Source organism: Notamacropus eugenii, chromosome 5 (genome assembly GCF_028372415.1).
Source record: "Notamacropus eugenii isolate mMacEug1 chromosome 5, mMacEug1.pri_v2, whole genome shotgun sequence".
Classification (NCBI taxonomy): domain Eukaryota; kingdom Metazoa; phylum Chordata; class Mammalia; order Diprotodontia; family Macropodidae; genus Notamacropus; species Notamacropus eugenii.
Window position 1 is genome coordinate 74,375,140 of NC_092876.1, and position 27,999 is coordinate 74,403,138.

Below are 27,999 nucleotides of genomic sequence, written 5' to 3' on the forward strand. Positions count from 1 at the left end.
AGGATAAATTGATGATAATCTCAAGGGGAAGGCACTAGGATGCAAATCAAGGAAGGTTTCTTGTAGAAGATGGGATTTTATCTGGGACTTGAAGGAAGCCAAGCAAGCTAGGAGGTAAACATAAGGAGGGAAAGAAGGCTAGTCATGGTGGACAAGGGGAACTAATGTTGTGTTAGCCAATCTCTCTCTCAACTCCACGAAGTTTTCTACTTCAGCCCTTCTTCTGCTCAATAATAACCCAAGAGATTTTGGTTCATGGTACAGAAGTATCATTCCCTTTTAAAAACTGATGCTAAATTAGTGGCATGTGAGCTCTGGTAGTCCCTACTAAACTGAAAAGGTTTTAAGTCTGGTTCATCTCTGTGCTTGTCTTACAAAGGGATAGGTTAGCTACCTTGAACTTGGCTCATTTCCCAAGTGTTGCCGTGTAAAAGATTGCTCCTTCCCTCCACCCCTCTTCATGGCATCTAATAGAATTATTTGCTGAGGTGTATAATAGTTGTGGTCTGCATTGTTGTATTGAAATCACAGCCTTTTTTTTTTTAGTTATTAGTGTAAACTTATGGCTTGTGTACACCGGTTTTTTTCTTCCATTTTCTCCCCTGTTGGCCCTTTTTAGAAAATGAGAATGATTTTGGTATCCATTTGGTAAATGGATGTGCAGAGATAGAAGAAAGAAGACAGGGAGATTTTTTTTGAGCCTGTCCAAATAGGAGGAAAGGCTCATTATAAAAAGCTAGGGGTAACTTGAGTTTCAGTGAGAGTCCAGTAAAATAGAAGGTCTATGTTGGGGAGCAGAAGGACGCAAGAGTGGGCTGGGCTAAATTTAGATTTGTAGAGACAGTAGGGAGTAAGTAGTTTCTTGAATAGTGAAGGGACCGTTTCGAGGAAGCTGAGCTTGGCAGTGTGCAAAAGTTACAACAGTGTTACAAAAGTAACATCAGAAATAGCACAAGAGATACATAGAATTCCTCTCTTGGAGGGGGTTGCTGTGTGTATGTATCCTTTACCCTCAAAGAGGACCATGACATAAAGATGATGACATGACTTGGAGGAGAGAGGAGGGGAAGGTAGGGCTGAGTCCGAAAAAAAGCAGCTTTGGATCAGGATGAGGTATGTGGGATAGCAGCCAAAAGAAAGATGCAGTTTTGAAGCTCAGGGCTAAGGTTGTTTGGTGACCAGGATAGGGAGAAACCTGAAAATTACAGGACTGACAGAAGGAACAAGGAACGGGAGACGGCTAGTATTTAGCCTGGAGAAATGAAGATGCATTGGCTGTCTTCGTGTGGCTAAAGGGCTTGGATGGGGAAGAGAGATGACCCGCTCTGCTGGTGCTCGAGGACCAGGAGTTTCTCATTGAATCGCTTGGGCCCAGAAAGCAGAAAAGGAAACAATGGATGAGTTTCAGAAAGGTAGATGCGGGCTCCGTTTAAGGGATAATTCCATAGCGAGGAAGAGTTTTCCAAAAGTGGGATGAAGGGGCTTCATAGATAAGGATGGCAAGATTTAGAGCCGGATGGAACCAGCCAATTCCCGCCCGCCCCCATTTTACAGAGAGAGAAACTGAGGCAAGGGTAAGTGACATGCCCAGGGTGGCATCGCTGGCGTTGGTGTCAACATTCACACTCAGGTCTTCCTGACTCCTCTAACGGCGGTGGGTTTGCGGTCATTAAAGGCTGTGTAACAGCTTGTCCGACACCAGCAGAGGAGTCCTGGGCAGGATGACCTGAACGGCTGCGAGTCAGTGATTACTGGCTCGACCCCTCCTCCCGCCCCCTTCTGCTGTTTCCTGACAGGCTTCCAAACGTCCTTTCAAGTGTCTGGTGGTAGCCCTACGGGCTTCCTCACCCCACATAGCTCAGTGCGCATGCGTCTCTCCCTCCGCGGGAGCGCGCGCGCGCTCCTTCTCCCAGCCCCTCCCCCAAGTCAGCTACAGGAGTGCGCGTGCCAGTTTCTTCCCCTCCCCCCGCCCCTTGTTCGTTTCTTTCTTCTCCAGACAGGGGGGAAGAATCGAATTCCGAATTCGCGATTGGATCGAGTGCCCCGCCCCTCTCCTCGACATTTTGCCCAGGGAGGGAGGTAGGAGTTGCCCCCGGGGCAGCCAAGGGAAGGGAGGGCGGGGAGAGTTTGTGACCCAAGACCGTAGTGAGGGGGAAGACTCCTGCGGCGAGGGCGGGAGCGGAGAGGACATTGTCTTGCCCCGCCGGGTCCGGTGGTATCCGAAAGCCGGCCGGACACGGACAAAGAGCCCGGGAACCGTGGTCTCTAGCCCTGCCTGGGGAAGCAGCGCCGGAGGCCGGGGAGATGGAGGGGAGGGAGCGACGGGGAGAACTGCGGCGGGAGGGAGGGAGGGAAGAGAGAACAGCGCTGGAGAGAGGAAGGCCTGTGGAGAACAGCCGAGGGGGAAAGAGGAATGGAGAGAACAGCTGCTGGGGAGGGAGGGGTTGGTATAGAGAACAGCCGCGGAGGGAGGGGCTGGGAGTACCCCCGCGGGAGGTGGGGATAGAATCGGGAGAATAGCCCCCCTGGGGGGCGGAGGGGGGGGGGGAGAGAAGAGACATTGAATGGAGAGAACCGTAGCCCTCAGGGGGAGGGGTGAATGGAGAGAACAGCTGGAAGGGAGGGGAGGGGCGGAAGACCCCCGTGGGGTGCCGGGGTTGGGGGTGCCCTGGAGAAGGGGCCCCAGGGGCAGGTGTTGGCTGGAGGGGCCTGAGCCTGCCTCCAGGAGGTAGCAGATGCTGGATTTGAATCCGGAGGATCGGATCGTGAGTGCATCTTAGAGACCCTGGGCGAGTCCCTCCTGAGGCTCCTTGGACCATCCGTTCTGGTTCTCAGCCTTTGATCTTTGGAGGCTTTGCCAGTGTTTGGGGGAGCGGGATCGGGGTTCTTCCGAAGAGGGTCGTGTTCAAGGTGTTTGTCTTTCCTTCCCCCACTTTCCCCCCCAAACCTCGGGACTGCTCTGTTCCCGTATCGGTCAGGTCTGTGCTTGAATTGCAGAGAAGGTAAGGCATGGAGCCTTCTGGTCGGAAAGAAAAGCCCAAGGTGAAGGAGCCTGTAAACCGAGTAGAGAAAGCCAGGCAGAGATCGGCTCAGCAGGAACTGAAGCAGAGACAAAGGGCAGAGGTGAGCCCTCCTGTTCTCGGGTTGTTTCAGGTCTTCTTGATAAAGGTACTGGGGTGGTTTGTCATTTCCTTCTCCAGCTTATTTTACAAATGAGGAAACTGAGGCACACAGGGTTAAGTGGCTTGCCCAGGGTCACCCAGCTAGTGTCTGAGGCCAGATTTGAAGGAAGGAAGATGAGTCTTCCTGACTGCAGACCCAGTGCTCTATCCACTGTGCCACCTAGCAGCCTGTTGTTCTCGGATACCAGAAGGGAAACTGATTCCTCACTGTTCTCCCTGCCTCTGCCACCACTTCTCCCTTCAGTGCACACACCTCCCACACTATTACCAGGGCTTTTCCTAAAGAACAGGTCTTACTGTTTCACTCCTCTACTCAATAAACTCCAGGGGCTCCCTGTTTGTTATCTCTAGGATCAATTATAAACCCTCTCTTTCTAACCCTTTTACATATAATTCCCTTTCATGAATCTTAGGGTCCTGCCAAACTCCTCCATCTTTCATTTTGTGCATTTTCACTGCTGTCCTCCGTACCTGGAATGCTCTCAAAGCTCTACCTCTTACAGTCCATGGTTGCTTTCTCAGTTTCTCTTTTCCTCCATCCTTTCCTTTTCATTCTGCCTACCATCCCTCTAGCCCTAGCCAGAGGCATTGCTGCCCCATGGGAGCAACTTATGAAGGTGAGTGTGCCAGCCCCAGCTCTGTTCAAATCCTGGCTCTGGGAGCCCACTGCCTGCCCTCATCTGAGTTACTGCATGCACTACAGCCCTCCACTACCAACAAGCCTTCTGCCCTTCATTATCCTTCATCCTGGACAAAGGAAACAAGGGCTTCTGTCCCTGCCGCATGCAGACACTGGCTCTGAGACCTCATTGCCCCCGAGGCCTCATTGCCCCCGCATCATCTGCCCTGTGTCTTCACTGTGGCCCTCAGTTTTCTCCCAAGGGCCCAGAAATGAAATCCGCCTTTAGCAGGCATACGGGTTGCTGCCTTCATACCTCCTCTTCCCTTCCCTATTTCTTGTCCAGGAGCTTGGTATTCACAGTTGGCACTGCCTTTCTCAAGGGTGGGACTTGGTAGTGAAGGCTGGCACTCCAGGACTTTTTGCCACCACACCAACACTGCAGCACCCAACACCTTTGTAAATCATGAATTCTTCACACATTCTCAAATTGATGGCCTTTGAAAGTCAGTGAGTTCTGTTTGACACAAACATTTTACCCTTTGGGCGTCATCTCTGGCCGGTGACCATGTGACCTATTGTTGCAATTTCATGACATGTTCTGCCGGAACCATCTCAAAGACTTCAGGGTCAGACCACCTCTAATCCAAGTATAGGCTTACCCCATCTATGGTAAGTCAGGTAGTCAGGAAGGTACCAGATTTAGGTCATAGGAGAAAGGCAAATGTAGTCGATGGGTAACAGACTTGTGTTCTTACTGTACCTCAAACCATTATAAAAGCTTCTCAAAAACAAAGAATAGGATTGTAAACTCCTAACAGTTTGCTTCAAAGGAAAAGAGATACTTTAATAATATCATACAAATAGCATTTAATTTGTTCAGTTTCACCATCTGTTTTTTATCTATACTGGTCAGATTTTCTTGCCATTATTTTTATATAGTTGTGGTCACTGCAGGCCAGTTCTACTTTCTTTTCCCTGTCCCATGTTATGACTTTCTATTTGCCATTTGTATGGTTCAGTGAGCATGTTATATTCAGCGCTTCCCCAACTAGTCATATATGTATATGTGCATGTGTATGTATGTATGTATATATATATATATATATATTTCCAATTTTCACTCTTGTTATTATGAACAACGCTGCTTTGAATGTGTTTGCAAAAATAAGTCTTTTTCCTTTTTAAATAACATCGTTAGGCTTTGGTCCTGAGAGTGCAGTCCCTAAGTCAAACGATAGGATCAGTTTTACAAATCTTTTTGAATACTGCCAGATTGTTCTCTTTCAGAATCCACCAGTGCTGGCTTTTGCCCTTTTCCTCCCTTCCTTCCTCCATATTCAGTTTTGTTATTTTTAACGACTGTCTCCAGTTCAGCACTTTCTGCATGTTCCCGATGCAGCCATGGCTTTTCTTTATCTCCTCACCTTTGAGCCCTCCCTATAGAATCTCCGGGCTGTACTAAGTGATGTACTGAACCTCCATGTTCCAAGCCTCAGGTCCTTTGTGTGTAAAGCGGGAATGATAATATCAGTAGTCCATACTTCACAAATGTCCAGAATGACTTCTCACCAAAAAAGCAATTTCATGGTTTTTCCCTTTGTTTGCTGGGAAGCCCTGGCTTCCAGCCTGATGTGTAAGCAGGCCCTTTCTCAAGCCCTTCCTGATGCTGCGCTGAGCCCCTTGTTCAGCTCTGCCTTCTTTCTGTCTCCTTCAGATTTATGCTCTCAACAGAGTAATGACAGAGCTGGAGCAGCAGCAGTTTGACGAATTCTGTAAGCAGATGCAGCCTCCAAGAGAATGAGCTCTCCCCAGCCTCGACGCCAGGTGGGACCTCTGAGGCTTCGCTCATGACCTCTGTAACCAGTTCTTTGGAAGTGGCTCACTTTGGGCCATCCAGATGTAGAGACAAAGATTTATGTACTTTCTAAAGCTGGATAAATCTGAATTTGCTACTCTTTGTGCCTGCCTCTTCACCCATCTCTCTCTTCCTCAGGTCAGCATCATCTTTCTGAAGACCTTTTTTTTTCAGTTTCAGTTGTTTGAGCTGGTGGGGGTGGGGGTGGGAGGGAGAAGAAAATCATTGTTTCTAGTGAAACTTTCTCAGTCCTCCAAGAAAACAAATAAACTACAAATTCAAGGCCTGTTTGTCCAAGCTGTAGCTTGGATGTCTGAGTCCTAGAGGCTGGAATTTTGGTGGGTAAGAAAAGTGGAGATGAGCAAAGAAAACCCAAAATTCTCAGTATCCCAGAGAAAAAGGACGCATGACATGTTGATGGAACTTTCATTTTGCCTCCTGCCCCATCCATCCATCGCTCCTCATCTGCAGCTGCTTCCAGCTGTTAGGTTTTTGGAGGTAATGAGAGGGAGAATGATGTTGAATGGTTGCAGAGATGTGGGTCATTGGCCCAGATTTGTGGGAGTCCCATAATCCTGACTGGAAATCTCAAAACCAGGTTTCTTCTGTTGCCCTCACAAACGGACACTGAACATATTGACCACAAAAGGTGGGTGGGTTTTAGGTGCTGTTCTCTTTCTCTTGGGAACAATAATAGTCCTCGAAATTAACAAGTGAGAGGAGGGCTCACACCTATCCGAATTTTGGGGGACAACCCGTTGAATTTCTCCTCCTGTCATTTGTTTCTAACAAGTGTCACAGAGGTGGTCATTTTTACCTAAACCCTTATAAGTGAGACTATATAACCTCAGATTCATCTATTTTCTGATATTGGAGAGGAGAAAACTGTCCTTTTTTTAGGGTAAAAGAACAATGGCTAGTCTGCTATGGAAATGGTTTAGGAAATGATTTATGAGAATGGAGATAAGAAAAAGGTCACTCTGAAAGAAATAAATGGGAATGTGTGAGAGTGTCCTAGTGTCCTCCAAGGAGTCCAGACTGACAAGGCTCAGCTATGAATTCACCTTTCTAGTGATGTCAGAGCATGTTCTGGGCTGCCCTGGAACTACTCTTTCCCCTATTTCCTCCTTCCCTATTTCCTCTCTGCTCCTGCTGGAATTTCTAGAGTCCCAGTGCTAGCATTGTAGCCCTGAGGGAGGATGGCAGGGAATGATGGGAGAGTTTCAGCTCTATTTCCCTTCTGCCAAAGTTATGTTGGGGGAAGATATGCTCCAGTATTGCAAGTTGGAACTTGGAATAAATTTTCACATAAAAATGTTATAAAGGATAGTTAGCTTCTGTTATACTTTATAATTCAGCTAATTATAAATTGAACAGGCCTTTATAGGATCTCCTAGGAATACAATATTACATTTGTGGGGAATGCTTGTATCTGCAGTCTCTGTAGAGCCCCCAAAGTAGAGCACTTTGGAGAATGCTTATTTGGATGGGTAAGTTCTGTGAAACCTGTCTCATTGATAATTACATCTCACATATAAGTAACTGTAACTGAGACATTTCTAAGATGCCAAAACACAGTGTGTTGATGTCAGATCCTGCAGTGACATTGAGAGGTATTTGGGAACGTTTCCTGGATTTCTAGAACTTAGGATGAAAACGTGTATGGGGCCCCAGAATCCATAGATAATGGGCTCATGCTGCCATTTTGTCCGTTTACATTATGACTTTCAAAGAAACTAGAGAGGTAAAATCTTGGAACTGTGTTTTTTAAAAGGGGAAAAATTTTGAGTAGCAATATTCCAAACCTGTTTCATGTCCTTGAGATTTAGCATTTTTCAATAATATGAACACAGGTTCTCAACACTAACATTAGTGGCAGACTCATAAGTCACTCAACCACTCCTGAACTGACCATAGCATTTTTGCCTCTCCCCTCAACATAGCAACAAGGATCAAACACCACATCAAACACACCGAACACCACCCGAACCACAGCTGAAATGACTGTGTGGTGGGGGAGGGAACAGAACTTTAAAACAACTGACTTTTTACACCTTTCCAAGTGGTTTAGGTGACCCGTGTTCTTTTCCCAGGCTAGCCCTCCCATGTAAATAAAGGAAATTCTCTTAAAGTGCAGACTATTATTGTTCCCTCGGAGTTTTCTGAAGTAGTAGGGGATGGCGTGGTGAATCCTGAAGGAAAGCAAAAATCCTAAATTCCATTACTCTTTGTGATTCCATAAACACCTCACCTAAGTCTTGGTGAATAAGAAAGGTTTGTTAAGGATTAGGTGCAGCTTGGTGGAACTCTCTGACTTGTTCCCTGAGGGCAAAGGGAGTATCTGGTGCATGAATTATTCCTGATACTGGGGCCAAGCTAAACTATCTTGCCCCATATGGTAGTTGGGAAGAAGATGTAAGAGGTGCCCCAAACCAAGTGGTAGAAAGAAGTCATAGAGAATGAAGCCCAGAACAGCAAGGTAACGCCTCTATGCCTAGAGGGTCTGAGCTCTGTGTGGCTATCACTCCCAGAGCCAACTCACCCCTAAGCTTTTTCACTTTAATTTCCTAAAAGGTTCAAGATTATTAGGGACTGAATTATGATTATAGCTGCACTCTTTTTCCATGAAATCTCAACAAACCTGGAGGGAAAGGGAGATGGCAGGAGTGGCTATGACAACCAGCGCCAAGATCCATGAGTAGACAATGCTCTCCTGTGGTTGGTGACCAAGTCTGCTCCTCTACTTAGGAGCCTAAAGAAGACTAAGTAAGGTCAGTCTTATGATGTAAGCTTAGATCTTTAGTCACACTTCTGCCTAGAGAATGTTTGATGTGCTCACTGTCTAGTCCATAGTGAATGGGGAAGGCAAATGGGGCTATTGGCAATGCAGGCAGGAGGGAGATCCTAGTGGGGTTCTGGGGTAGGGGAAGGTGCCTCCTCACCCTGGGCACACAGAAGGAGCAAGCCATCAGTAAGATAAACATGTCATTGTTGACGCCAGCACATGAATGGTGAAGTATGAAAGAGTGGAGGAGAAGGACAGGATTGGATCCAGAGAAGAGCGGTCATGAGACAATGATAGTACCGAGAAGGTAAATTGGCCTGGCTCCACTGTCTAATTCAGTGAGATCTTAGTCACTCCTGGTCAAGAATGGATTATTCAAAGTCTCAAAGAACAACTGTTTCATTTTATTAAACCCCAGATTTCCACTCTCCCAGGATAAAAATCACCTTCTTTGAAAATTGGGACTCCAGGATTTTGTTCTAGGGGTAGAAGCATTGTTCCAGCATGAAGCCCATTTATCAGAATCAGGAGCTTGTTGCTTTTGGTCAGGGGGAAGATACAGGCCAGAAAGGAGGAAGCATAGGGGTAGGGTAGCCCCTGGTACATGAAGGGAATCCCTGTGAAGGATATGATCATCAGGAGTACCTTGCTCTTAGAACTTTGAACTCCCTTAAATGAGGGCACCTACCCAAGAGCCTGCTTTTCTCTCCCCTGAAACCAATGTCTCCCTCGAGGACCGTTAGTCCTTTGAGGGCTGGGTCTCAGGAGCTGTAAAACTTGCCTATTGGGTAGGAAGGAGGCTGCCTACACTGTCAGAAAGCCATGTGCTTTGAATGATGTTTGTAGCCTTGGGGATGGGCTTGCTCTAAAGAAGCCATCCTCTTACTGGTTGGCCAGGGTTACGGGGCCTGCTAGGAAAGCAGAATTGACAGTGGCCCCAACCTGGGAATTAACAGCTCTTTGCCCTCACAAACCAGGCTAGTGGGCTGGATGCTGAGGTTGGGCAGCACTGCAGACCCTGGGGGAAGTTGGAGATGGGTTATACACAAGAACAAACGTGCAGCTAGCTAGTTTCCTTGGATGACGGTCACTATTGGGGCTCTTGCCTTCTGCACAGAGCTCCACAGCTGACAAATGATATACCCAGTTGTAGACATTTCCCCCAACAAAGGCCCAGGGAAAAATCATTAGGTAGCCACCCGTCCCTGTAAAGACTGAAAGGTGCTGAGGAACCCTGTCAGTCTCCAGATCTTTCTGCTTTTTATGGACACCTGAAGTTTTGACACAGCTAGAGGTGTTTTATTTAAGTTCCTATACAAGGGTCCCAGGAAGCAAAACATTATTGGTAGCAGCTATTAGCATCACTAACATGAATTGGTTTGTCCAGAGCCTGTGAAATCTTCCATCTAGACCCAGGGTTCTTCCCTTTTTTTGTGTCATGGGCTCCCTAGGCCACCATCTGGTGAAATGAAGGACCCCTTCTCAGAATTAAGGTAAAGTACATAGGATTACAAAGGAAACCAATTATACTGAAATACAATATTCAAAATATTTTTAAAAACAAATTCATAGACCCCAGCTTAAGAACCCCTGATCTAGGGACACCCTCAATCTCTAGGAAGTCACATCACAATGAGGTCTAGATCTCTCCTGCCTGGGAAGTATTTATAACGTCTGTTCTTATAAGTATAGCTAGATAGTATGATGGATAGAGTGCTGGGCCCAGAGTCAGGAAGACTCATCTTCCTGATACAAATCTGGCCTCAGACACTTACTAGCTGTGTGACCTTGCGCAAGTCACTTGCCTCAGTTTGCCTCATTTGTAAAATAAGCTGGAGAAAGAAATGGCAAACCAATCTCGTATCTTTGCCAAGAAAACAATGGGTTCACAAAGAGACAGACACAACAGGAGTGAATGAACAGCATTGGAAGTGTCTGAAACGTACACCTAACACAACATTATGTCATCAGGCCTGACCTCTGGGCGGCACTGAGCCCCATGCTTTGCCTGCATCTCAACTTCCAACGTTTGAACCTTACGATCAGGCAGTTTTGGTTCCAAATCCCACACCTGTCCCCTTTCTTCTGCCAACCAGCACACAAATGGGATGGGAGTTAGTTTTTGCTAGGTGCAGGTCTTTATACCATTTCACCAGTCAGGAATAGGCCATAGCAGATGGGAGAAAATTCAGAGAACTAAGTCCATTCAAGCCCTGGCTCTGAAGTGGTTGCAGGGCCAGCCCAGACCAGTCCTGCAGCTTCTAGAGACTTAAGGTCAAGAAGGGGCCTCAGGGATCATCCTAGCCAGGCTGTCTGTGGAGGACAGATAAGGGGCCAACAGCTCCAAGAATCTTAGTCTGTGAATGTGAATCTGGAAGTTCCCCCCTCACTCACCCCTCTACTGGTGCAATTTTTCTAAGAAAAGAAACAGTGCTCCCTGGTGGTGGAAGTGTGGGTTCTATTCTCAAGATCCAAGGCCCTTCTGGGGAAGGGGAGCCCTTTGAGAGACCCTAAGAGCTGGAAGGAACCATATAAATCATTTAGCTCACTTCCCTTCCTTCCCCCTACCATTTTACAGATGGAAAAATTGGGGGCCAGAGAGGGAAAGAGCCAGAATTTGAAGCCAGGTTGCGGGGCTTCCAGTCCATTCTGAACCATCATGAAAGTGTGGAGTCAGTGGACACTCCCTTCACGTAGGGGTGTAGAACACTCATTTTGGCCTGAGATACATATGTGTGTCTGACCAACCCTTGCAAACCAGTTTGTTCTACCCCAAGATGATTGTGCCCAGGCTTCAGTAGTTTCCAAACTAGAAATAATAGTTCAAAGCAATTCATATTGGTGATGTTTTACTATCAGATAAACATTTAAAGAGCATGCTTTGCCATCTTTCCTTGTCCATACTAATCCTTGCTGGATTCTCTCCTTTCCTCTCTATTGCCTAACCTAGACTGGGTCTACTTGGCTCCCTCCTAAGAAGATAAGGGCCCAGCAATAATCTAGCCATCCCCCAGGAGACTGACATGAGAATGGATGCTTGACATTTCTTATGAAAGAGGAGTCAGGAGGCCAAGTTGGCCCTCCTCCCTCCCTACTCTTCCAGCCACATACACATGACTACTTCCCCTACTGCTTATCACAATACTTTAAATTCTACCATTAGAGATGCTTTTTTTTTGAGTCCTCAATATTAACTTTTTGAAAGGTAAACAAGTCTTGGAGAGGTAGCACATTAATTGGCAGTAATATTCATACGTAATGGTCAAAGGGACTAGGTCCTGTGCAATTTGTTTGGACACAGGATAGGCGCTTGGAGTGGGGAGAAGGAAGAGGAGTTTTAGAAAAGAAATGTCAAGACAAACTCCTGGAGACTTCAGTTTTACTTGGAAAGGCCCCCTAAGCAAGTTCTGCTGAGTCATTTCCACCTCTGCGCAGACCCCAGGCTCTCCCATCTCCAGAGACCTGTAAGACCTTCTGATGCTTGGGGCTTCTAGTTCAATATGAGCAAGAATCTCCTTAGCAACCCTCATAATAAGTCACATAGTCATCCTAGCTCTGGCCAAAGACCTCTAGGGTTGGGGCACTTTAAACCTCAAGAAGCAGCTCGCTCTTAACTTTATCTTCAAATTTTTGGAGAGGTGGGAGATAGGGTCATGATCGTAGGGTCGAGGTAGGATGCTATAAGGGTGCTGGACTTGGAGTTAGAGATCTGGGATTAAATCCCAGCTCCTACACTTACCAACTGTAAGACCCTATGTAAGTCATTTCAGGTCAGTTTCATCATTTGTAGGCTCTACCCCTCAAGACTGGAGAGCACTCAAAGTTGTGCATATGCTTGTGTGTGTGTGTGTGTGCACGTGCGTATGTGTGTATATATACGTGTGATCCACTGTAAATTGGATTTGAGAGGACCTGCATTCCCATCTTAGTACCATGTTCCTAGCTCTGACTTTGGCCAAATCATTTCCCTACTCCAGAACTGTTTCCTCATCTATAAAATCTAATGATTCCTGGGATCCCGTACAGCTCTAAATCTATGATCCTAAAATCTTCCTTTCTATCTTACCACAACTATTCTCAGTTCTGCTCTTTGGGGCCAAGTAAAAGAAAAGTCAGGGCAGCTAGGTGGAGCTGCATTGGATAGAGCACTAGGCTTGGAGTCAGGAGGACCTGAATACAAATATGGCCTCAGACACTTCCTAGCTGTGTGACCCTGGGCAAGTCACTTCACCCTGAGTACCTCAGTTTCTTTATCTGTAAAGTGAGCTGGAGAAGGAAAGGGTAAACCACTCCAGTGTCTTTACCAAGAAAATCCCAAATGAGGTCACAAAGAGTCAGATATGACTGAAAAAATGACTCAACAACAAGAAAGAAAAGTTTAATCCCTCTTCCCAGTGACAGCACTTGGAATACTTAAAGACAACAAACATGTTTCCCTTACATCTTCTCTCCTCCAGCCCAAACATTCTCAGTTCTTTCCATTGAACGTTATTGGGCATGTTTTTGAGTCCCTTCACCCATCCTGTTCAGCCTTCTCTGCACCCTCTACAGCTTCTCAAGGTTCTTTCCCTAAAATGTCCTGCCCACAATGAAATAGGATCCTCCAGATGTGACCTAGCTAGGGCAGAGACCAGGAAGACTGTCACCTCTTTTTCTGGATGCTATGCTTCTCAGTGCAGCCTAAGCTTGTGTACTCTCTTGAACTTTCCTATCATGCTGTTGAGTCACTGAGTTCATCCTTTTCCACGAACTGTTGTCTAGTTTTATCTCTCCCATCCCAAGTGTGTGCAGTTAATTTTTTTGAACTCAATTGCAAGACTTAACATTTTCCCCTACCAATTTGGACCATCCTAACCTCTTGACATGTGTTTGAGCTCTAATTTAGGGAATTTGAAGCACCAAGATTACTTGATCTCTTGCTTAGTTCTCTGGCTCCTCTTGACCATGCTCACCAGCTGAATAGAAACGCAGGTGGAGGAAGACAGCCAGCACAAAAGTGGCCCATCCACCATCAGAAGCAGGGCAGTGTTGAGGCTAAAGGAGTGAAGTCACCAAAGTCATCTAGCTTGGTCCCTGCTCATATTTGGGCACATTGGGGGGAAAAGCAATAGGGAGCTAAGGTATAGCAACAGGTGACACCAGTGACAAGAGTGGGAAACTGGGGAGAAAGGGCAAACAAAACCTTGACTGACCTCAAGCATTTTCCCAGTGGTCGCTACAGTAGAGAGAAAATCCTCCTTTCCCAGGCTCATGGGGCCACTAGCCAATTACATCCACTTCTCAAGAGACACAAGTGAACTGCTTTTGGATGCACAGGATTTCTCCAAGCACCAGACACCATGGGACTAAGATGTATTTTCACAATGACCTCTAGTCTTATTCCCTTTTAAGGGGCAACTCCCCATTCCCAGTTCCCAGACTACTGTCACAGTGCTCTGCTTTGGGCTGGAGATGAGCACCAAACCTAGAATCCAAACCTCTTTGCTCCCAGTCCAGTGTTTACATCACCAACCATTTGCTCCAGCTTTGTAAAGAGTCAGCAAAGGCCCATGTCCTACAGGAATGAGGAACTGGAACCAGGAGACACTGTCTCCAAGAGACTGCTCCTAAAAGGCAGTGTCTCCTAGGAGTGAGTCATGTAGCCCCTTCTCACTAGCATAGAGTGGCTTATGAGATAATATCCATTTTGTAGCATAAATTTGAATCTGGGTTTAGAGTTCCTCTGGGAGACTCTTTGCTTTCTGAAATGTTTCCTTCTCCATAAAATGGAGATCACAATAGTTGTACTACCTTCCTCATAGGGCTAAAGGGAAGAGAAGACATATATATGTATTTAAATGTCCCCTAATATTGGTTTTACACAGCTAGATATTTATGTCTAATGGCAGCCATTTCTAGAGCAGGTAGGGGAAGGAAGCAGGAGGAAAAAGAAAGTTACATGCTGACTTTATTATACATTTAAAAGGAAAAGAAAGTTGTTCTTGAAAGATTTGCAGTTTCATGTACAATGTTTTAAAAATTCTATTTTGTTATGGAAATGCTTATTTTATTTCTTAAATTTAGAATTTTTTAAAAGACCTCTTTTATTGTGCACTTATTATTCTACTGAACTGTAAAGCCGAGGCATGGGATCTTACTCATTTTTCGGCCCCTATTAGTGAGTGCTCCAGCAATGTTTAATGAGTGAATGAATGAATTTAGAGGTGGTTATAGAGAGAAAGAGGTAACTTTGGAACTAGAAAGTCTTTATTTCAAGTCCCACTGCTGACTTTATTTGAGGCAACTGGTTAGTGCAGTGGATGATGGCATGCTGGGCTAAGAGTCAGGAAGGCCCGAGTTCAGACTGCTTCAGTCTTTTCAGTGTGACTCTGGGCAAATCATTGTAAAATGAGTGGTTTGGACTTGCTGGCCTCACAGGTCCTTTCTGGGACCTTCTGCGTATAATCGATGATCCTGTGACTTGGGGGATGGGGATATATCTGCTATGGCTATGGGAAATGTGGTAGATTAGAAGTGTTAGAGGGCAGGAAGATGAGATGGGAATTGTTCTGCGATGTGGGGTCTGAAACCCTCACTTACCCAGAGTAGAGCAGATGTTCAGTTGTCTGGCCACAGCCTCATCTGCTAGATCGAGCAAAAAGCTGATGAGGAGGAGCCAAGAGGCACAGTGGGATTGTCTGGAAGAAAAAAGCAGGAAAGCCTTGGAATTTTTGAGCTAGAAGAGACCATAGAGATAATTTACTCTAACCCATTTTACAATGATCAAAACTGAGGGCCAGAGAGAAGTGCTTTACCCAAGGTTATATATGAAGTATGTGGAAGACTAGACGTAGAATACAGGTTTCCTGACTCTGAACCACATGCCCTGACATGTGTTAGACCAGGAAATGTGCCCATCCTTGCCCCTGACCTCAGTCTCATAGTCAGCTTAGCCCCTGGACCATGCCAACCAGTTGAAAGTGCAGAAGATAGAAGACAACCCCATGACTCTGTTGTCCAGGGACAGGATGCTAGCAGCATTCTTCCAGGCAAACCTGGCCAGCAGATTTCTGTTCTATGCTCATCCTTGAAGAGCTTGATGTAATCAAAGAAACCTAGGATGAACATGAAAAGTGCCCCAGGGCCTTGAACCTCTGAACCTTTAGGCCTTCCTACCAGCCTGGGGACTTGTCTTCCTAGAATGAGGAGTCCTTAGAGCAGTAGGTAACTTTTCAATGGGATCTTCATCATAAACTCTGTCTCTGCTCACCAGATAGGTGGTGGGATGGAGTAAAGAATAATGGTAGGTATGGAGATAGTCGATGGAGGCACTTATGGTGATGGAGGATGGGACCGGATGTGGGGATAAATCATGGAAGTAGTTATGGGATGGAGAATGAAGTTAGATGTAAGAATGGAGGCTAGAGACTGGTATCCTGGAGATTAGAGTACCAAAGTAGAAGGCATGGCAGAGGATGGAGTAAGGAGACCTAGGTTTGCATTTGGTGCAGTGTCTCTGGGGCACCCTGAGTTCAGAGCCCTGCAGGAATCAGAATGGGGAGTTTTTACTCAAACACTCACTGAGCCTTCTAGGAGTACCCCCATACTTTGTACTCCTTCCTCCCATACATATTCTCCACTCAGTGGGAATGAGAGGGCATCATCATAATTTTTTTTAAACTTCATTTATAAGGTTAGGAAATATTTTCCTGATAATAATCGTGTTAGGTAGGCAACACATCATATCCATTTTACAAATGAATAAAATGAGTCTCAGATAAGTTGATTGACTTGCTAAGGGTCATGTACACAGTAAATGTAAGAGCTGGGATTTAACCCAGGTCTCTAAACACCAAGTCTTAAACATTCTTTGTTTGCATGACATCACACTGAGTGGGGGGCAGTTTCCTGCTTAGTCCTGGACACAAACATAATGTTCTCATTCCACCAGGAAATGGAATGCCCATTATAATGACCCCAGAGTTGAATTCAGAACAAGACTGAAAAGAGATTGTATCCCCAGCTAGGCTGAAGCCTCCAGGAAGAGTAGGGAGAAGAAAGAAGATAGAATAATGAGGATAGCAAAGTAGACCCTTCCATTTAAAGAGAGGTTCAATGACTTTCTCAAAGTTGTATGGAAGTGGGTAGACAATAGCATTGGGGGAAGACCTCTCCCAGCAATTCAAGCCCTGAATCCACCCTTGTTGCCCTTTCTCTGCACCAGACTCACCAAGGGGCACCACCAACATCTTTAGCTACTTAGAATTCTGGGGGTTCATGGGATCTTCCCCTACCAGGACCCCCAAACCCAAGACACAGGATCACCAACAGCTCTAGAAATGTTGAAGGGCAGTAGGTTGGTCAGAGCCTGCCTGCCTGTGGTACCCTTCTGGTGAGCAGGACATCCCTACAGAGGGGCACCAGGGAGTTCTTACCCACATTGAGGTGCTTGGACCAAAGATAAATGTCATATTCTACAGTTACTTAGGAACTATGATTTGGTGGCTGGTTCCTTTCTTGGCCATAGTTTTCTAATCTATAAAGGGAGGGGGGTGAATAGGAGATCTCCCTAGCAGCTTATAAGGGAGACCCTAGGGAAATAGTTTGGGATTTCAGGGGGTTCTGGTGTTTCCAGAGTAGCCAGAAATACTGTATGACCAGTCTGCTGCTGCCCAGGGCCTTCTTTCTCTGAATATTGAAGAAAGGATTGGTAGAGAATGATACACAACCATCCTACCACCCATATCCCCATGTCCCCTAGCACTTGCTAGCTGAGCACCAAGCTATTCAGTGGATATGGATGTATATACATGCATGCATGCATACATCTGATTGGGTAATACATTGAGAACCGGGACATACTCAAAGGCAACCAACAGGAGAGGGGGGACTGGAAACAAAGCCATTTGACGACTGGATAAAGGAACTAGAGATGTTTGCAATTTCTACTGCAAGTGGATTAGGCATCAGAAGACCACATGATTCAAGGAATTTTAGGAGCTATCTAGCATTCCTCATTTTATAGGCCAGAAAAAAAAAGGCTTAGAGAGATTCAGTGACTTGACCAAAATCACATGGATAGTAAGAAGCATCATAGGATGATAGATATAAAGCTGGAAGGGATCTTAGAGGCCATCTAGTAAAGCATCCACATTTTACAGATTAGGAACTGAGGCCCAGAAAAGTGAGGTGACTTGTCCAAGATCACATTTGTGGTGAATGACAGAACCAGGATCAGGGTCCAAGCCTTTCTACTTGCTGACTATATGTTGGGTAAGTCATTTAGCTTTCCAAACCTCCAGTGTCTCCTCTCTATAATGAGGGGGTTCCCTATGTACAAAAATATGCATAGCTGTTCTTTTTGTGGTGGCCAAGAAGTGGAAATTAATGGGGTGCCCATCCATTGGGGCATGGCTGAACAAATTATGATATATGAATGTAATAGGATCCTATTGTGCTCTAAGGACTGATGGAGACAGTTTCTGGGAAACCTGGGAAGATTGGCACACTGCCCTGATATGGAGTGAAGCAAGCAGAACCAGGAGAATAATGCACACAATAATAACAACACTGTAAACACAAGCAACTTTGAAAGACTAAAGAATTATGATCAATGCAATGATCAACCATGATTCCAGAGGATTCATGAAGAAGCATGATGTCCACCTCCTGATAGGGACTCAAGCTGCAGACTGAGATAGATGTGTTTTGGATATGGTCAATGCAGGAATTTGTTTTGTTGTGTTTTGTTTTTCAATGGGAGTAAGAGAAGGCAGGAGGGAGAGGTAGGTTTTTGTTTTGAAAAAAAATTTAAAAAAAAAAATGAGGGAGATTATGCTGGATTATCTCCTAAGACCTCTTCCAGCTCTAAATACTATCAATTTATGAATTTATCCTGGACAAGAGATTACTTAAGGACAAGATGTTGAAGGGTTGTCCTGTAAAAGGGAGAATGGTCAGGAGGACTTCAAGCCCAGGATGACATTTAGACTTGTTGTGGTTGGCCCTAAGGAACAGAACTGGGAGGCTTGAGTGGTCAGTTGTAGCTGGTTATAAGCCAAACTGGGAGCTGTGTAACAAGAGCTGCCCTCGGAGGGAGTAGACCAGTCCTGCCTTAGTGGAGATCTTTAAGTAGAATCAGACAGCTTCTTGTTGGGGAGAAGCACTGAATGACAGGATCTCAGAGCCAGAGGGGTCTTCATTTAGTCCAGCCTGCCCTGAATGGGAATGTCCTCTCCATGGTGTACAGGAAGGAGCCTTCCTGAGCTCCACTCAGTGACCCTACTCTAGGAAGTTCTCTCCTACTCAGCCCTAAATAGCTACCCTTTGTAGCTTCTTCCTGTGCTCCCAGATCTGCCTCTGGGAGCAGGCAGGACATATCTAATTGGCCTCTACATGGCGGCCCCTCAGATTTCTTGAAAACACTGATCTCTCAGTTCATTGTTCTCTTCTCCAGACTGAAAATCCTTAGTTCCTTCAACTGCTCCTGATATAGCATGTTTTAAGCCCCCTGTCCCCCAATCTTTTCTTCTTCAGGCTAAAGCACCAGTCAATGTCACTCAGAATTGCATTAATACCCTTTGGCTACCATATCACACCATTGACCCTATTAAGCTGGTAGTCACTGAAAATCCCAAGATCTTTTTCAGATGAGCTGTTAACTTTGCTTCTCCTGAAGTTGACTTTTTAAACTATATAAATATTTTTATATTTATTCAATTTAGTCTTGTGACTCAGCTCAGTGCCCTAACTTGTCAAGATTTTGAATCTTGACTTCATTATCTAAAATGTTAACTAAAATTCTATAAATTAAATGAGTCCCTTCTTCTCTCTTCCCATTGCCATCACCCTCAGACAAGCCTTCATTATAACCTACCTGGACTACTGTAATAACATTTGGACAGGTCCCCTGGTCCAATCCATATTTCACACATAGGAAGGCCAATCTTTCTCTTGTATAGAAATGAACATATTGAAGCCCCCTGAAAACATTTCAGTTGATTCCTATTGCCTAATGAGTAAAGATCAAACCCTAGTGCTTACCATTTAAGGCATTCCACCACCTTTCCAGTCTACCTATTATCTCCCTCCACAACATCTACATCAGCCAAAATGGGTATTCTCTGCCACCTTCCTCTTGGTATCTTTTGTCTTTCTTTGTGTCCTGATAGTACATAGGCACTTAGTGATAATGTCTGGCACATGGAAGGCACACAAGCAAATAAAGGAGTTACATTAAATAATCTCTAAGTCCCTTTCAGTTCCACATACTATAATCCTACAAACACAACCCACGCTTTCCCACTTCTGTGTTTTTGTTCATGCTATTTCCTATGGATGGATGCCCTTTTCTCATCTGAATTCCAATCCCATTCCTTAAAGACCAACTCAAATGGCACCACTTTCAGGAAGCCATGTTGTATCCCTGCCCCACTAGGTAAGGGCTTTCCCTAGTACCGAACATAGCATTTCACAATATTTTAATGTACTTATCATGTGACGCTGTGCATTATAATTACTTCTTTGTGTCTTTTCTGCTATGGGCCCCACAAGGAAAAATGTTTTCTTTAAACTTTAACTCGAGAGGGTTCTGCAGCAGATACTTTAATTCTGACAAGTATATACTGGTCCTTCATTGCATTTGGGGCCATCTCCAGTTGTCCCGATCTATATCTTGCCAGTGGACCCAGCTGGCTCCAGAAAAGAAAATGAGGCTGCTGATTTTGCCCAGTGTTCATTCACTTCAATCCAATTCACTTGTATGTTGTGCATCACCTCCTTGATCCCTTGGTCCAGAACTAAGGACAAACAGCAGCAACTTGGTCTTTGAGCACTTCACTGGGGAGAGGGCTTCCTCCACTGACACAGTTCTTGGCGACTCTGCAGCCTATTAGTTTATATAAGCTTCAGCAGTCAGCTCTGTCATGATGAGCATCTACACACTTAGATTGGTTGATCCATTGCTAAGATGGTCTTCCAAGCCTTTCCAGAGCTTATGCTCCATCAGCTCAGCCTTTTTGAGAAGCCATGGTCACCTCTAAGCCAGGATGAGGTGGTAGACATCAGTGGAAGAATAAGTATAGAGAAGAGCGTGAATGAAAACATTAAGGTCATAAGAATTTGAACTGGAAAGGACCTAATTAGTCGACAAATCTAATCCCCTCATTTTACAGAGGAGCAAACAGTAAGCAAAGCAGGGAAGTGACTTGCCCAAGGTCACACAGGGACAAGTAGCAGAACTGAGATTTGAATCCAGGTCCTCTGACTCCAAATCCAGAGCTTTTCCCCCTTTTACTGCTCTCAAGAGCTGCTAAAAAAAGAAATGTATTTCCCTGCAGCCAAAATGTGATCATTGGATCTACAGATTCAAAGCTGGTGAGAACATCAGAAATCACCTAATCCAATCTCCCAGATGGGTGTGTGGATTCAAGGATGGAGCAGAGTGACTTTCCTAATGGCACAGCCAAAGTCACAGGAAATGAGCCTGAATTTTTATGTATGGGAATAGCTGCCATAGAGGAAAAACTGTATAAAGGAAAGTGTGTTGTACTGGTCCTGGCAATTGTCTCCTTAGATTCCTGGCTCCCCCATTCCTACGTCTGTTACCTGGGAACCAGCCTAGCTAAGCTTGGGAAAAACTCATTGCAAATTAGCTACCAGGTGTGCAACATAAAGAAGTCTGCCTTCGGACTCACACGTGTAAGGTTCAGATCCCAGCTCTGCCCATTGGACCTAGGTGATCTCAGACAAATCGTTTCATCTCTATTGGTCTCTGCTTTCCTCATTATAAAATGGGGATGAGGGGTAGAGAGTGAGGGCCTCTCTAGTTCCACACCTAATACCCATTGATGATTTTCTCGAAACCTAGTTACTTTCTTCTAGAGTTCAGGATCAACCTGCCCCCATCCTTTACTGGGTTTTAGGCTGGATTCTGAATACATTGGGCAGGACCCCAATCCCCTTATTCTGGGGCTTAGACTATCCCTTCTAGCTAAGGTTCTCATTGTGCTCCCCACAGTAGTATCTCCAGCTCAGGTTCGATCCCTTCTGCCTGACTTATCCTGAGAAGCCCCCTAACCCTATTCCCCCTGCCCCCTAGTCCTAGAGGAGCTGAGGCCGAGAGTGGGGAAATCAGGGCATTCTTTTGTTCTGAGGAGGCTAGAGGGAAGCTGCCCTTCCGGGATTACCTGGGTCTAGGGTATTCCGAGGGGAGGGGGGAGGAAGACTCTGCCATGCGTCGGTTGGGGGTAGCGGGAGTGGGGGCATCACCACCCAGCTGGGCCACTGGCTTCTCTATCTACTGTCACATACCGCTGAGCTCACAATCCCAGAGGGCGGAGGGATCCTGAGGCGGGGTCGCAGAGTGGGGCAGTTATTAGCTTGTCAGAGAGCTAGCACTAAGACAAGCTCTTTTTTCCTTCCTTCCCTTCTTCCCTCCCCTCTCCTTTCCTTTCCTTCTCTTTCTTCTTTTTCCTTTCGTTCTCTTTCTGTTTTTTTCCTTCTTCTCTGTCTCCCCCTCTCCCTTCACTCCTTTCTTTCTTCCTTTCGACAGTTTGGCAAGACGATCGTGTCTTGAGACGGTTTTCTGGAGTCTACCCATTTCACAAACCAAGGCTTATGAGAGGCCTCCTTCCCATTACACGTTTGCCTCCCAGCCTAGGGAGAGCCCTATAGACCTGTTTCGGAGCTCCAAGTGGACTGAGAGACCTGGACCGGCAGCGGAAATTGAGGCAAGTTCCCTGCATTTGGGATTCTTCCTTCTACTCCGGGCTCCAAGACCCTGGGAAACTGTAGTCTCTGCCCTTCCAATGGGCAGGGCAGTGGGAACAAGTTCATAGATAAGTAAAGTACCAGGTAAGGTGTAACTAGTGCTGGCAAAAAGGAAACCCAAAGAGTTCTAAGAAATTATAAGGGGCAGATGCTTTCAGCTTGGGGAAATAGGCACCTTGGCTGAACCTTGAAAGCAGAAAGAAGCCAATGTGTATCTGAGACTCATGGCAGCAGCCAGGGTAGATGCATGGAGGCAGGAGATGGAATATGGGAACATAAAATGAGGTAAAAAAAAAACAAAAACAAAAAAACAACCCCTAATGAAAAACACCTAATAGTGAATGTGTGGAAGTGTAATCATTTGGATTGAGGCTGGGAAAACACATTGTTGTAGTCACATTGTGGAAAGCCTCATGGTAGAGGCAACTTAGCCTACCCTGAAAACTTTTGAGCTGCAGAGGGCCGTGATCAGGCTTGTACTTTGGGAATATTTCAGTAGCCATGTAAAGAGAGATACTGGAGACAGGGAAATAAATTAGGAGGCAACTTTCTAAAATTATATTTTATTTTGTCAGTTGGCGAAAATCCACCTTCTCTCCCTTCTACCCACCCCATCCCAACCCCCAACCCCAAAAATGAAGAACAAAGGAAAAACCCCTGCCACAAACATGGAGTGAAGCAAAACAAATGGCTGCAATGCAGCCGCTCTGACAATTGGGGAGGGAGGTTGGAACTAAGATAGTGACTGAGTGAATGGATTAAAGGGGAAGGAAATGAGATGGTGTGAAGGTAGAATTGATCAGACCACTGTCTGGTTAGGTGTTAGGGAGAAGAGTTCCAAGGTGAATGTAAGATTTCTAGGCAGAACAGCCACGGGCCAGTGCGGAAGGGGAAGGACAGAACCATAGGCTACTTTGCATCCTCACTTACCTGCTCTCGGTTCCATTTTCAAAACATCTTTTAAAAATCCTGAGTTTTCCATTCAGTCACATTGTTGTCTTTCAGAAGTGCTCTCCCCAGCGTATTTCCTCCCTGCAATTATCTGTGTCTTTCAAATGTCCTGAAGTGTTTCCCATCTCTCTTCAGATGACTTCCTGGAGTGCAATTTTCTCCTCCTTTCATCCTTTTCATTTAAAGACCTTGCAGTCAGATCGACAAGAACCCAAGCATAGATGTTAGCCTGTTACCTTCCAGCTATTGCGTACGTATTTTTATGTGCTAGTCTTTACACACTCTCTCCTCTATCAGAATGTGAACTCCCTGAGGGCAAGTACTGTGTTTTTGCCCTTCTTTATATCCCCAGCATTCAGCAGGGTTGACACATGGTAAGAACTCTTACTAAATGCTTACTGACTGCCTGGCTAAGAGCCCATCGTTCCTATACCTTAAGCTGTGTCCAGACACCCAGATATAGTTTTCAGATACCATCTTCTTAGCCAGTTGTTCATCTGTCACAGGCGGAATCCTTCCTTACCTTTCTATGAATACTTTGTAATCTACTCTCTCAGAGTCTAGTGTCCATGACAAATTTTGCCTAGTTCATAAACTCCATGATGATCATTTGCTCCTAAGGTGCCTATAATTTTAATAATTAATATTCCTCTTTATTGATCAGAATCGAGTCCAGACAACCTACTCCCCTTTGGCTTCCTCCTCCTTTTATAGGGTGAAAATGTTGATAAGACAAGCCAAGAATTTTATCAGTTATTCTATTTTCAGCAGAAAACTCCAGCAGACATCTGCATAGTCAAAGTGCCTTCCATCCAGGTCTGTAATCTGCTGATCCCTGAGAAAGCCATCTATATGAGCTGCCTCTAATTCCTCTCTTCTAAACCTTTGCAGTACAGCAACTGACTTAATCATTCAAGTGACGAGAACAATTGTCCTCTCCAGAGGTTCCAGTGTTCTAACTGCCAAATATAATGGCCCTTTTCCCAAATCTTCATCTTTCTTTTCTTCAGCATTTGACACTGCTGATGACTTTCTCCTCTTGGATACTCTTTTCTGAGTTTTTCTCTTGCCTAACTGGCCTTCCATCCATCTGACCACTCTTTAGCTTCCTTTGCTAGATCTTTATCTATGTCATGTTCTCTCTCCGCCCCACCCCCACACCCCACTCCCCCCAGCTCTGGCTGTCATCTAATGTTCTGCCCTGGCCTTGTCTTTTCACATATAGTATCTGAGTGATCTCATCAGCTCCCTTAAGTTCAATTATCTGTATGCAGGATGATTCACAAACTATATATCCAGCCCTAGCCTCTCTCTTCTGAGCTACACTCAATCACCAAAACTCTCTTGGATAACATGAACTGGAATGGTCCAAACGCATCTCAAATTCAACATGTCCAAAATAAAACTCACTATACTTCCTCCTCGCAAAGTTCCCTATCACCAAGGGTACCCCTATCCTCCCAATCACTCAACTAGGTGGTACAACAGATACTGGTGAAGGTGGAGTCAAAAACTTGAGTTAAAATCCTGCCTCAGACACACATTAGCTGAGGGACTCCGGGTGAGTTGCTTTCTTCATAGCAGCTGCCCCCAGTGTCATTGTGAGGATAAAATGCAGCATTTTGTAAGAAGCTTTGCAAACTTTCAGGTGCTACATATAAGCTATTAATTGCTCAAGCTCACAGCCTTGTTGTCATTCTAAACTTCTCATGCTTATCTCAGCTATCCAAACCACTGCTGAAACTCCCTCCTATGGATCCCTTTCTCTCCATTTATTGGAAAAGCCACTATCCTAAGTTGGACACTCATCACCTCTTTCCTGGACTATTGGAATATCCTGGTTGGGCACCCTGCCTCATCTTTTCCCACTCTATCTTCTATCGTCTCCAGGATCAAATATAACTTGAAAGTTCTTCACAACTTGGCCATTTCCTACCAGGGCAGTATTCTTTTATTTTATCTCCGTCTACACACTGGGAGGCAGTTAGGTGACTCTGTGAAGAGGGCTGGGCCTGGAGTCAGGAAGACCTGAGCATTCAGCCTCAGACATGTACTAGCCATCTGACCGGAAGCACTTAACTTCTGCCTCAGTTTCCTTAGCTGTCATAACATTATTATATGTAAAAATAGCACCCCATGGTTGAATGGGGTCAAATGAGATATAACAGTTCCCTTCCATCCCTATTTACACTACCGTTGAACACAATGCTCCATTGCTCATCTCCATACATTTGCACGGGCTTTCTCCTATATTTGGAATTTTCTTGCTCCTTTGCCCCCACCTCCCAATTCCCTGACTTCCTCCTCCCAGATTAACTTACATTTTACTCCTACATCTTGTATATACTTTTTCATTTACATGCTTTGCTCCCATCAAAATGTGAGCCCCCGACAGCAGGTACAAACTTTTTGTCTTTTTTTATATCCTCAGTACTTAACAGTCATACTGATCTTTTGTCCAGTGTCTACCATATACTCCTATGACCATACTGCTTCTGTATTGGCATCCAATGATTCCCTTTCTAAAATGTTCTCCACCATGTTGCCACCCTTAGGTTCCTAGATTTCCTCATGTATCTTCTTTACACACAATGTACTCCCATTGGAATAACTGCATTCCTTCTGAACAAAGGGCAGCCTCCTTCCAAAGCCACCTTCTAGTGGGGTCTCAGCCCACTAAGGTTCAGTGACACCTACATCATTACTGTATTAGGATCTCTAGTTCTGCCTGTTAGCTATGGTATATGAAAATATATACATTTATATGTGCATACATATAATAAATCCAGATATACATATAAATGTATATACATTTTAACATTTATACACATGTATAAATTTGCATATACATTTTTATGTACCATAGCTCATGGGCAGAACTAGAGATCCTAATACAAGAAGTAAACTTGAGGTAAGTATCACTGAGCCTCAGTGGGATGAGACTCAATTAGAATATGGCTTTGGAAGAAGTGTGTACTTTATTCAGAAGGAATACAGTTATTCCACCTGGAGCAACCTATAAAACCCATCAGTTTTATAGTTTCTCAGATATAGTCTCCTACGAATTACTGGTTCCCTCTTTTATTCCTCATATAGCATCAAGCTTGGTAGTGTGGCAGGTTTTTTTCTTTCCCTTTAAAGTCATTTTGATCAGATTCAAAAGACCCCAGACAAAGAAATCCATCTTAATTTGCTCTTTTTAGATATTATTTCACTGGCTAAGGGCCCATTATTCCTAAATTTTCTTACCCCTTTCCTTAATCTTTCTTTTCTGAGTCCCCTCCCTTCCATAAGTAGTAGGAATAAATTTGACTGTAACGTTTATTTTAGCGACATGTCTTCTTTCTCAATAAAACTTCATCTAATCCCTGTAACTTGTTCCAGGGCTCAGCACAGCGCTCTAGAAGTCAGGACTTAGTAAACAAATTTCTCCGATTCCATGCTCAAATTCTTACAGTAGATAAAATGCCCCAAGAGGTTAATCAGGCTGTGCCTTTGTCATAATAGAAAGCCCAGATGTTCTCTTAATTTTATATGATGCTTGTCAATGACCCATGTATGCTGTGAGAAGAGCAAAGTCACTGTATTTCCCTAGATACAACATAGTTCCCCCTTCCTACTATCTGCCCTTGTTCCTAGTTCCCAGAAACTGAGCCTGATGAACAGAGCTATTTTTAAAAAGTCCTTCTGGCAGATTTGATTCTAACCTAGAATCAACAGTAGCCACAGCATCATGCCAGTGATACTCCTCCCACTGGTATGTTAAATGGGATTCCAAGCTAGATCCATCAGATTTTACTTATGGGAATTGGGGAATGAGAACATCTCTTCTGTACCACTTTGGCTCTCTGCCCATGTTTTCATCCTATCCCGTGCTTCCCCCTTGGTTCCTTCCAGTCCAACTCTGATTGGTACCCCTTCATTTTGCCAAAAGCCCAGGTGAATTTGTTGGGCTTTGGCTGGCCATGTGTGACTCACTGGCCAAGACAGCTCAGTGGGAAGGACCTTGAAGTCCAAGATGTATTTAGGAGTATGGATGCTATTCCCTAAGGAGCTGTGGCAGCTCTTGTGGCTAAATACAGTCTAGATTCTTTACAGCAAACCATGGTCACACAAGATAGTAGTGAAGTTTACTGGGGTTGACTCATGGGGACTTTTAGCTAGGGATAAACCCAGAAGAATCCTATTTGCAAAACAAATTTGTTTGTTTTTGGACAAAACAATTAATTGGGACAATTGGCTGAGTAATTCAAAGAAAAGAATATCCTAATTCACCACAAGGTCTCTGCATACTTCACAGTTTGCCTGAACTACCCATATAATTGTTATGTGGCTGAAGATAAGAAGTGAAGGCAACTGGCTCCCTACCTCGAGTACCTTTGCTGCTTACTGTGTCATCAATACAAGAGGAAGTTTGGTATGACATCAAAAGTATTGGACTGGAAGTCAGGGGACCTGGGCTGGAATCCTGGTTTTGCTCCCTGTCATTGGACTGGTCACCTAACAACTACTAGCCTTAGTTTTCTCATGTCCCTAAACAAATAAGGATGGGCTAAATGATCTGTTAGGTCCCTTCAAGCTCTCAATCTGTTCAAGCCATACAGAGGGTCTGGAAGCTTATCATCTGTAAAATAAGGGAATCAGACTAGATGTTCTGAATTTTATGAAAAAAGCAAAATGAATCCTATGCAAACAGAACTTCAGAGTTTTCATTCCCATTGTAATGTTTCAACTCTCTCTTTCATGATACTTAGAAATAGCCATTTAAATGGACTCATGCTACTGATATGATGGTTTAGCCCTGGACCTTTCCCCAAACCAAGCTAATGCAAATCCATGAGGCAGTATGGCTTCA

The 27,999-nt window shown here is 44.9% G+C and overlaps 2 protein-coding genes and 1 long non-coding RNA gene across 10 annotated transcripts in view; 2 read left to right on the forward strand and 1 right to left on the reverse strand.

The window, feature by feature from the left end:
- Window positions 1–22,168, reverse strand: part of ERMAP (erythroblast membrane associated protein (Scianna blood group)) — a 49,558-nt gene extending 27,390 nt beyond the window's left edge. The window contains exons 1-2 of the mRNA XM_072609707.1: window positions 21,611–22,168; window positions 15,024–15,121 (exon numbers count right to left, since the gene is read on the reverse strand). Of these exons, the coding sequence (XP_072465808.1) occupies window positions 15,024–15,121; window positions 21,611–21,657 (145 nt within the window). The 5' untranslated portion in view covers window positions 21,658–22,168. The remainder of the gene's footprint in view (window positions 1–15,023; window positions 15,122–21,610) is intronic.
- Window positions 1,134–5,761, forward strand: SVBP (small vasohibin binding protein). 8 transcript variants are annotated; one of them, XM_072609712.1, is made up of 3 exons: window positions 1,134–2,079; window positions 2,979–3,123; window positions 5,519–5,761. In XM_072609712.1, exons 2-3 carry the CDS (start codon window positions 3,010–3,012, stop codon window positions 5,603–5,605), a joined length of 201 nt encoding a protein of 66 aa, XP_072465813.1. In that variant the 5' UTR covers window positions 1,134–2,079; window positions 2,979–3,009; the 3' UTR covers window positions 5,606–5,761. The 8 variants fall into 8 exon arrangements, with proteins under 8 accessions (XP_072465813.1, XP_072465812.1, XP_072465820.1 ...); XM_072609711.1 differs by having other exon boundaries at window positions 2,998–3,123; XM_072609719.1 differs by lacking the exon at window positions 1,134–2,079 and adding an exon at window positions 2,358–2,443 and having other exon boundaries at window positions 2,998–3,123.
- Window positions 22,169–23,291: 1,123 nt separating the features above from the next.
- Window positions 23,292–27,831, forward strand: LOC140504578 (uncharacterized). The gene is made up of 2 exons (XR_011967152.1): window positions 23,292–23,394; window positions 27,445–27,831. It is a non-coding gene; the product is annotated as an uncharacterized lncRNA (long non-coding RNA).
- The last annotated feature ends 168 nt before the right edge of the window (window positions 27,832–27,999 follow it).